The 10,767-nt window shown below is 41.6% G+C and overlaps 1 protein-coding gene across 1 annotated transcript in view; it reads right to left on the reverse strand.

The window, feature by feature from the left end:
- The window catches only part of Klrg1 (killer cell lectin like receptor G1), a 14,439-nt gene extending 7,599 nt beyond the window's left edge, over window positions 1-6,840 (reverse strand). Inside the window, exons 1-3 of the mRNA XM_005365163.3 lie at window positions 6,759-6,840; window positions 3,041-3,145; window positions 1,755-1,936 (exon numbers count right to left, since the gene is read on the reverse strand). Coding sequence (XP_005365220.1) covers window positions 1,755-1,936; window positions 3,041-3,145; window positions 6,759-6,840 — 369 coding nt within the window. The remainder of the gene's footprint in view (window positions 1-1,754; window positions 1,937-3,040; window positions 3,146-6,758) is intronic.
- Window positions 6,841-10,767: the final 3,927 nt, after the last annotated feature.

The raw sequence follows: 10,767 nt of genomic DNA on the forward strand, positions 1-10,767 counted from the left end.
AAGAAAGAAAGGAAGGAAGGAAGGAAGGAAGGAAGGAAGAAAGAAAGAAAGAAAGAAAGAAAGAAAGAAAGAAAGAAAGAAAGAAAGAAAGAAAGAAAGAAAGAGAATCAAGCAAGAGTCCACAAGAATGTGGAAAGTACCATCAGTAGTAGCTGTTATTAAATCCGTCAGGGGCTCCTGACACCCTCCCCCGCTGACTGGAACCCAGGGCTCTGGGGTTAAGAGAAAACTGTCTCATTTTGAAAACGCAGCAGAGTAACTATTGAGTGTTCTCCACAGTGGGTACAGGATTCAGGGAACAGAAAGAAAGAAAGACAAAATTCCTCAAGAACCCAGTCCTCCTCTGCACGGAAAGACAGCTAGAGCCGACTCCCAGACACCCGCAAGTTAGCCCTTTCCCTAACTCCTCAGCATACAGTGTAATTTACGGTGCTGCTGGAGCTAATTCTCTGTCGCTATGTGTTGTGACGCACTGATGCTGTGTCTGGAGTCTGAGGGACAAACATTTCGAGCGAATTGCTCACTTGTTTAGTAAGATCCTCAAAACAGCGATAGCAAAATGAAACTAGCTGCTCTAAAAGTTCCCGCAGACAAGACTATTCTTTTCCTGTGCAGTGAAGAGATTCCGGGGTATCTCTTCCATTCTGGCTTAGAGAAGAGATGAAGGAAAAGCAAATCTCTGAGGAATGGTTTGGAATTTAGATCCTTCCAGAATTTCAAGTGTATAAGTGTTCTTTTGAGAGGAAATAAACTAAATATCTCATCTTTTCTCAATATAGCAATTAGCAAGCCAGGTATGTAGTGGACTTCTTTAATCCCAGCAGATTAATCTGAATAGAAAGCTGAGTCTGGAAAATCATGAATTTGAAACCAGCCTGGGCTACAAAACCCCTATCTCTCGATTACCAATACGCTATTCCCTACGTTTGATCTTATCCCCTCCAAATTAAAACAAATCAAAACAAAAAATAATCAAGAAATTAACACTAAAAACCAAATATTTCTTATTTTCTTCTTCTATGTGAATTGTAATCAAGTTTGACCAAATTTGTGCCAAGATGCCAACTCCTGACACTGCTAACACCCCCTAGGACCAGCAGAGGCATGGAGAAAGAACTTAGGAAACAGGACCCCCACAGTTTTCTCTGCCTCTTAACTCAACCTTCTGGACATTGTTTCCAATTTCGAACTTACTGAATTCCAAAGAGTGAGAAGAAAAGACTCAGCTGAAGACATTTAGCCCCTATGTGTGGCCCTTTTGTCTTTGAGCCCCTTTCCCTCCTGAGTTCCACTGACTCCGCAGAAATCATTGCTTCTTTGTTGGCCTGTGTGTTTCAGGACCTAATGCCTTTTAACTAAGTCTGGGCTTTTGGTCTAGTTCTTTGCTGCAATGCTTGCCACCCCCTTACCTCTAACACACACACACACACACACACACACACACACATACACAAGCACGTATATAAGCACATCATACATGCACACAAACACAAATAAATAAATAGTTCAAATATACACACAAGAAAATAAACAATTGTTTATAAAAAACACACATACACAAATGCCAATAAATAAATGTTTAAACATGCACACATGCACACAAGAGTTAGGAGGCTGAAGCAGGAAAACCACAAGTTCAAAGCCAGCCTGGACTACACAGCACAGTCTCATCTAAAAAGGGGGAAGAATGGGTGAGGGGAGAGGAAAGAAGAGGGGGGGGAAATGCTCTATACTTTCTACATGGTTTTATTTACCACTTCCTGGTCGTCCAGAAACGTAAGGAGATGTGAGCCTCTGTCGACACAGAATTCCAGACTAGAATTCCAATCCTTTTTCTCCACTGAGAAATAGTAACAGTGGCTACCATTCCTCACCCAGAGGTCAGGGCAGCTGGAGCAGCTGGGGCAGCTGGGGCAGCTGGTGCAGTTCTTGTGGCCTAGAAGGAAGAGGACACAGCTCACATCATTGTTGGACCAAATGGTCCTGGAAAATAAAAGGGAGGTATAAGAAAACATGGCAACTCCAGTGTCAAGGAAAACCTTGCCCTACCCCTTTTCACACTACGGTTTAGAGAAATCTGCAACACACATGGCCTCAAACTGAACGGTCCACAATGCCCAGCTCATCACTTTGGATGTGCACACCATGAAGCAAACTTGGATTCTGATGGAAGGTCTGATCTGCCTGAGGACTGTGGAGGGCCCACGACACTGAAAACCGTCCGTATCCTTATGATGTATGCACATTGTGTAAAGGATGCCTGCAGCTGCACAGCACACTTCTATGTACTGCGTTCACATCCCCAGTATAGCTACATGGACAGAAGAACCCTGCCAGATGTCCAGCCCCAAGACAGCATGCCATAATGTGCACTGGAAAAGGAAACAAACTAGAAAAAAACCAACCGATATGGTCATCTGGAGCCAACAGAAATTAGAAAAAAAATTGTTATACTCAATAAAACTGACTTACTTGAGTATGCTTTTTTTCTGGCAGAAAAGCACATCAGATGCTAGGATTCTCCTTGCTGAGTTTTTCTAGAAAATGCACTCCTCATTCCTTTAAAGCACTTGGAACGAGAGGGCGCTGTGAAAATATCTCAGGAGACTTCAGTCTACTGGTTTTCTCCTTCCATGAAACACATTTGCATAAAATTGCCATGAGCCATTCTACCACAGGACCACAGGAGCACATGAATACAAAGAACTATGGTAGACTACACACTCTAGGTCAGGAACCAGAAAGTGGGGAAGGAAGGCTGCACGTGACACCAGGGTTGGGGTCTGCAGACTGAGGTGCTATCTAGTTGCATTTTGGGGAATTGCATCTTTTCCAGACAACTGTGGCACAATCAGCCTGGATCAAAAAGTCCCAAGTTCCTGGTATTTTCTCTATGGAAAGTTAGGGCTCAAATACAATGTGGAGAGCAGTGCTGAAGCTTTAGAATTCTCTAGTAAATTCTGTAAAACCCTGTCATCAACTGTCATCTTGATTTATAATATAAAGTGAAAGGCTAATCTGAGGTGAAGTTGGTACTTACCACAGTACAGGATCCGTTGGTACATCACTAAACTCAGGAGGATCACAGTCAAAAGCCCCAAAGCCACAGTCAAGAGGCAGGAAAGACGGGGCCTCTGTAAGACAGCTGCAGAGACACAATCCAAAGCAAGATCCTGAGTCAGACACAGAGGCTCAGGCCAGAACCTCTGGTATATTAAAGCAGTTCTGCCTGGACAGACAGAGACCCAGGCCACACAGGTTCCTTTCCTGATTGGGTCTAGCGCTTGCTCTCAAGTTAAAGGAAACTCTTGCCTTTGCCATTGTGGCTTGTATGCTCGCACACCCAAGTGTGTGACACTTGGGAGCTAGTGTGTAAACAGACTCTGCCTTTGGGGAACTGAAGGACAATTTGCCATTATTTACAAGAATTGCAAAGTATTTTGCCTTTTGGCCCAGCAATTTCTCCTCAAGAAACATTTTTCTACAAATATGCAAACATGTGTAAAATATCATACTCAGAAGACAGTAATATCTATAGGAAGAAAAGGCCAAATGTCTAAATCTATCAACTAAAAATACAGATTTTTATCAGAAAAGACCAGTCAAATATAATTATATCCACGAAACACATAGCTTCTGAAGAGGAATTTCTTTAAAAAAAAAAAAATACAAAGTGATTTTTCGATATATTTTTCGATATATAGCTAAAAGAAAGACATATTCCTCAGAACAGGGAACAATTGCTATAGCTGAAATCTATCCAAGATCACTTCTCTGCCTTTTGGCTAAGGTCAAACCTGGAAATCCCTGAAGGCATTCCATAGTGTTTCCCTTTTAAAGAGGGTGGTTAAGAGAAGAAACAGAAGCGAGATGCTTTCGCTTGTTTTCTTTTGTATCCTTCAAATTTTAAATAAATAAAATTTAAACTGAAACAAAATAGCCTTCATCTCAGAAGTAGATGATAAAATCCACCTTGTTTTACATGTAACTATTGGAAGTATAATAAGTATAGGTTGGCCTTCTGTTTGAAGATGGACCACTGTGTCATAATAACCATGTGGCATAGATCCTCTGGGAATCCTGCATCTAGAGGCAGAAGAATCAGTAGTTCAAGGTCTTCCTTGCTACACAGCAAATTTGGGGCCAGCTGGGGCTACATGAGACTCTGTCTTAGAATGAAAGAAAAAGAAAGATAATTTAATTTCTTAATTTAGTCTCATATATCTATTCAAATTTTAGATACACTATTCTTATACATTGCTATCCATGAAAACATCTCAATTTCTTAAATTTCATAATGAGAGAAGCATCATAAGAGTTCAAAATGAAAAGGGAACGCTCCTGCATTGCTGGTGGGAGTGCAAGCTGGTACAACCCCTTTGGATATCAGTGTGGCAATTTCTCAGAAAATTAGGAAACAACCTTCCTCAAGACCCAATAATACCACTTTTGGGTACATATCCAAAGGATGCTCAATCGTACCACAAGGACATGTGCTCAACTATGTTCATAGCAGCTTTGTTTGTCATAGCCAGAACCTCGAAACAACTTAAATGCTCCTCGACCTAATAATAGATAAGGAAAATGTTATACATTTATACAATGAAGTACTACACAGCACAAAAAAATAATTACATCTTGAAATTTGCAAGCAAATGAATGGATCTAGAAAACATCATATTGAGTGAGGTAACCCAGACTCAGAAAGACAATTATCACATGCACTCACTTAAGTGGTTTTTAAACACAAAGCAAAGGAAACCAGCCTACAAATCACAATGCAGAGAACCTAGACTACAAAGAGGACCTTAAGAGAGACATACATAAATCTAATCTACATGGGAAGTAAAAAAAGACAAGGTCTCCTGAGTAAATTGTGAGCATGGGGACCATGGAAGAGGGCTGAAGGGGAGGGGAGAGAGAGGGGAGCAGAGAAAAAGTATAGCTCAATAGAAACAATTAAAAAAAAGAGATCAGCATGATAAATATTTTGACTCATGAATCCCAAATAACTATCATTATATGAAACAAACTACAACAAACAAACAGATTTCACCTTTAATCCCAGCACTCAGGAGGCAGGAGCAGGTGGCTCTCTGTGAGTTCAAGGCCAGCCTGATCTATGTAAAGTAGATTTACATAGTGGGTTCTAGGACAGCCAGGGTTACCTAGAGAGACCCTGTCTCAAATAATAAATAAAGATAAAGTAAATAACAAATACACCAAATTTGTGGCATAGATACCTTTTTTAAAAAAATTATGGTTTCCTCACCCCCTGAGAAAGGAATTAGCTGTTTAGTCCTGGCTGAACCGGAACCTGGCTGAACTGGCTGGCCTTGAACTCACAGAGATCTGTTTGCCTCTGCCTTCTGATGCTGGGATTAAAGGTGTGCACTACCAAGTCCATCTGCATGGACAACTTATTAATGAAATAAAAACCTCTCATTTGTAGTTGTTTGCTAAATGATAAAAGGTATCCACTTATAATTATTTAAGTAGTCACCATCCAATTTAAGAAAATAAGTAAAACGGAAATTTTAATTTATTTTATGTATGTATTAGTTTTAATTATTATTAGGTTCTTTACTTAACATATAATATATGTTAACATAATAACATACAATATTATTAAGATCTATACTTTAAATATACATTTCTTTTGACTTAATATTTCTAATCCTTACAAATTAGAACAGATATAATAAAGGAAAAAAATCACACATATGAAAATGTGTAGCTCTATACAGTGTATAGAAATAGAAATGCCCATGATTTAGAAAATCTGGCAATGTTTTCAAATGGCAGCATTAAAAACTGTAACCAAAAAAAGGAGACCATGATGAGAAACTTATATAATAAACAGAGAAAGTCTGCAAAACTACAAAAGAGAACATATCTTCTGGAGTTACCTGCTTGAGATGTAAAATCAAGCATTCATTTTGGCATTTCCGTTGTTCCCTGTCTCAGATATGAATATGCATAGAAAATGGCTTTTGTGGGCGTTACTGTTGGTGTTCCCTGGCCCCCCAGGTCCCAGGGCCAGCGGTCAGTAGCCTTCAGCACCTTTTATGCTATCACCATTCAGATGCAATAGGAGAAGGGGGTGGGCGACAGGAAACAAATCTATGTTTGTGGGTCCATTTCTTGTCTCAAGAAACCTTACCGGTACCCTCAATAAAGCTGTTGTTTTCGTCACTCCATGGATAGAGAAGAAGAGATGGCAGGATTTCAATAGTTACAGTAAACTGCTCCAAGCCTGACTGCAGACAAAACTCTTACTTTCAAATAGGATCAATAAAAAATAGCATGCTTGTCTACATGTATAAAATTCTTAGAAATAAAGAAAAAAATTAACCAAAAAAAAAAAAAGATGGCATTGCCATTGTTTGGCATTAGCTGGAATGGCAGGAGTATCTAGAAAAGAATTTTCTTTTCTTTTTTCCTTTTTTTTTTTTTTTTTTCTCGAAACAAGGTTTCTCCGTAACTTTGGTGCCTGTCCTAGAACTAGCTCTTGTAGGCCAGGCTGGCCTCAAACTCACAGAGATCCGCCTGCCTCTGCCTCCCGAGTGCTGAGATTAAAGGCTTGCGCCTCCACTGCCCAGTTTAGAAAAGAATTTTCTGAGACCAAGGTCACAGCTACACTCCACGCCAAAGGTCCATATTCCACAGCAACACTATAAACTGAACCAGAACGTGTTTCTTCAAACCCTCGATTTGCTGCGCTCTGTGCCCCCCTCCTTGTCCTCCTCTCCACTCACCCTTGAGCTTCGATCTGGAGCCATCTGGGACTTGAGGCGCAGCAGGCAGCTCTAACGTGTAGTAAATATCGCTGTCAGTCATCTCGCCGCCGACTGCCTTTCACACGAGGGTGCTGAACGAGAGCAGGGTGAGAGAAAGCGCCGGTGAGGAAATGGCCCATCCTGTAAAACAGCGGCAGGAAACTTGACAGAAACAGAAGCAATTTATTCAGGAAATGATTCAAGTTCCAGGGCTGCTACAGAGCTTGATATTCAAATTGTCCTTTAAAGGCGGCTGCGGCACACTCCTTAGATGCCCAGTGGACACACCCCGACTCCCAGGCTCGTCTTGCTCTGCTGGGACAGCGGTGCTCACGGTGCTCACGCCCACGCTTCTGTACGGATTTGGCACTGAAAGTGAGGAGTTCCCAGCCCTCATCAGAGTCTCCTTCCCTTCTGAAGAGACTGACATCAACTAGAACTGATTTCATCATTCCGTGGGCCTGCTGAGTCGTGATGAACGCTTGTGTGATGATGGGCTGCTGGCTGCGTGGAAGAAACAGACTTGGAACGGAAGAAAGAGACTCCCACGTATTTGGGGAGTGCGGCACACTATCTAAGCCCAGAACATTCTTCCAGGTGTGTGTGCACCTTTATTCCTCACCGTGGCAAATACACCACGACCTTTTCACCTTGCTTTATCCTTCCGTGCAAAGACAATTACAAAGAGAAACAAAAGCCAATGAACTATCAGCAATGGCTTTCTAGTAGGAGAAAGTAAAAATATTAAAAACTAATAAAACCTCACATAAGAAAACATGAAAATTGAAAAACAGATAAGATCATTGTTCTGGCTAGTTTATTGTCAACTTGACGTAGGTCAGAGTCATATGGGAAAGGGGATTCTCAGCTGAGAAAATGCCTCCATAAGATTGGCCTGTAGATGACTCCTTAGGCATTTTCTTAACTAGTGATGAGAAGGGAGGGTCCAGCCCATTGTGAGTGGTGCCATCCCCAGAAGGGGTCCTGGGGTGTGCAAGAACACAGGCTGAGCAAGGTAGAGGAAGCAGCACTTCTCTGCATCAGCTGCTGCCTCCAGGGCTCTGCACTGTTTGAGTTCCCGCCAGCTTCTTTCATTGAGGGACTGTTAGGAGTTCAAGGCCAGTCCTGCCACACAGTGAGTTGTGCTGTGACTTGGGTGTATTAGCTGGTTTTCTTATTGCTATAACCAAATACCTAACAGCTGAAGCATGTTGATGGAGGAGAGCTCATTTTGGCTCACAGATGAGGGAATGCAGTCCCTCATGGTGGAAACGGCTGGGCTCACTGAATCTGCAAGGCGGGTCACAGAGCCACCGGTGGACGCTGATTCGCTGCTCAAGTCTTTCTTTTTGAGTCTAGGACCACGTTTTGTTGCTGGTGCTGCCCACATTTTGGGTAGATCCTCCCACCTCAGTAACTCCCTCACAGACATTCCAGGAGGTTAGATTCCTAGGTAACTGTACAGCAGTGGTCCCCAACCTTCCGAACGCCGTGACCCTTTCATCTGGTCCCTCGTGCTGAGGTGACCCCATTGCTATTTCATAACTGCAGTTTTGCTACTATTATGAGACATAATGTCAATGTCTGATTGCAGGATAGCTGATGTGTGAATCCTGTGGTGTCACGACCCACAAGTTAAGAACCGCTGTTCTAGATCCTGTCAAGTTGACAACTGATATTAACCATCACAAGTCCACCCCTTGTCAAGTTGACACTCAGACATAACGCTTTTAAACCACAGTCTGAGGAAAACGCATTAAGTAGAGATAATAAAATTGATGGGAATCCGTGAACAAGAGCTGTAATAATTACAAAAATATGCTGAAACACTTTTAAAAAGGGAGGGGGGGTCAGAGTGAATAAAAAGCTTAGAATCTCATCAAAGAACTGGAAACTACAAAAAAGAATCAAACAAACGTTCTGGAATACTATTCATAATCTTTAATTGAATATGGTCAATAGCAAATTGGAACATTCAGAAGGAAGATCAATGAACATAAAGAACTTGTAGGATAATACCAAAATTAGGGAGTTAGCTTAGGTCGTAAAGTGCTTGCATGCAAGCATAAGGACCTGAGTTCAGATCCCCGGCACCCACATAAAAACCAGTCATGGTGGCATGCATCTGCAATCCTGCCCTGGGACAGCAGAGACAGGAAGATCCCCAGAGCTCGCTAGCCAACCAGCCTTGCCAAATTGTTGAGCTACAGTATTATTATTAGTTGACCAATTTCAGAAGACACCCAACATCAATCTCTGGCCTCTACATTCTCTCTCTCTCTCTCTCTCTCTCTCTCTCTCTCTCTCTCTCTCTCTCACACACACACACACACACACATACACATATGCATGGGGGTAGATAATGTATGATGAATGTCACCAGGTGAAAAAATAGATTATAACAAATTCACTATACAGGACTGGGAAGGTTGCTCAATGGTAAGAGCACTCGTCACGACACATGCATGAGGACATGAGTTCAAATCCTAAGCATTCGTGTAAAATTTTATGCAAAAGTGGCATGCACCTGCAGCCCCAGTATTGTGCTGAGTCAAGACGAGAATTGCTGGAGCTTGCTGGTTGCCAGCCAAGCTCCAGATTCAGAGAGAGCCTTTCCAAGGGATAAAGGAGAGAGTGACACGGCGGGATACTCAGCATCCTCCTCTGGCCTCTATGTGCATGCTCCCTTGCACACACACACACACACACACACACACACACACACACACACTACACAGACTCACACATACAAGCAAAAGAAAAAGGAAAAAAAGAAAAAGAAATATACAAGTCAATGAATGGTAAACAAAAGAAGCCTGAAACAAAGTATTAGCTTCCTATAGTCGCTTTAACAAGCCACCTATGACACACTTAAGAGCCACAGTGACATAAATGTATTTTCTTGATGTTCCAGGGGTCAGACATCTACAGTCACTGAGCTTGCTGACTGTTCTCCTGTGGGAACAAGCAGCTTCCTCAAGGCTGCCTGCTTTCCTGGACTTACGGTTAGTCTACCACCTTCCAAGTATCATTTCTACTTCTACTTCCTCTGTAGCATCTCCTTTTTCTGACTCACTGGCTCCCCCGTGAGTACATTGGGAGCACAAGGGCGATGCAGCATAATCCACACATAAATCATGGCTATAAACCCAGCACAGCACTTGTGAAACTGAGGTCAGAGAATCACAAAGTCCCAATCAGCCGAAGGGTATAGTGATGAAGTGTTTGTGTGTGTGTGTGTGTGTGTGTGTGTGTGTGTGTGTGTGTGATGTATATGTGTGTATGTTTTCTATATACATAAGTCAATCACAACTACAGAGCACCTTTTGCCTTATAAGGTACTGGGAGCCATTACTAAGCCTGTCACAAACGGTCAGATTAACATAAAATAGACCCAATCAAAGATATCTTTCATGATATTAGTCACAACTCTGAGCCTATCTAACAACTACAAGTGAATACGCATATCCAATTCAAAATTTCAGAACACTAAAAATGAAACTTACTGAATTAAAGCAAAATCAACAAATACATAACCATGAGTTTTTGCTAAATTCCTTACTACTACTACATTTTGATTTGGGATTTTTTTTATTCTAAGCACTTTTCTGTTTACTCTGGTTTTAATTTGCTGTTATCAACTTTCAAACTCTGATTATTTTTCTGTCCTATTTATTGGAAGTTGCAATAGTTCTAAGCATCATTTAGCTAATGTTCTTCAGTAACTGGTAAAAATACCAGGCAAAAAAAAAATCATTAGTAATTTTAGAAAACCATTTCTTACTAATGATCTTTCTTTTCTTTTTTTTTTTCTTTTCTTTTCTTTTCTTTTTGTGGTTTTCTGAGACAGGGTTTCTCCAACTAATAGCCTTGGCTGTCCAGACCCCTGCTTTGTAGACCCCTGAGTGAACTAAAGGCATGCGCCACCACACCTGGACCAATGATTTTCTTCTTCCTCCTCCTCCTCCTCCTCCTCCTCCTCCTCCTC

This window comes from Microtus ochrogaster, unplaced genomic scaffold (assembly GCF_000317375.1).
Source record: "Microtus ochrogaster isolate Prairie Vole_2 unplaced genomic scaffold, MicOch1.0 UNK1, whole genome shotgun sequence".
In the NCBI taxonomy this organism is placed as follows: domain Eukaryota; kingdom Metazoa; phylum Chordata; class Mammalia; order Rodentia; family Cricetidae; genus Microtus; species Microtus ochrogaster.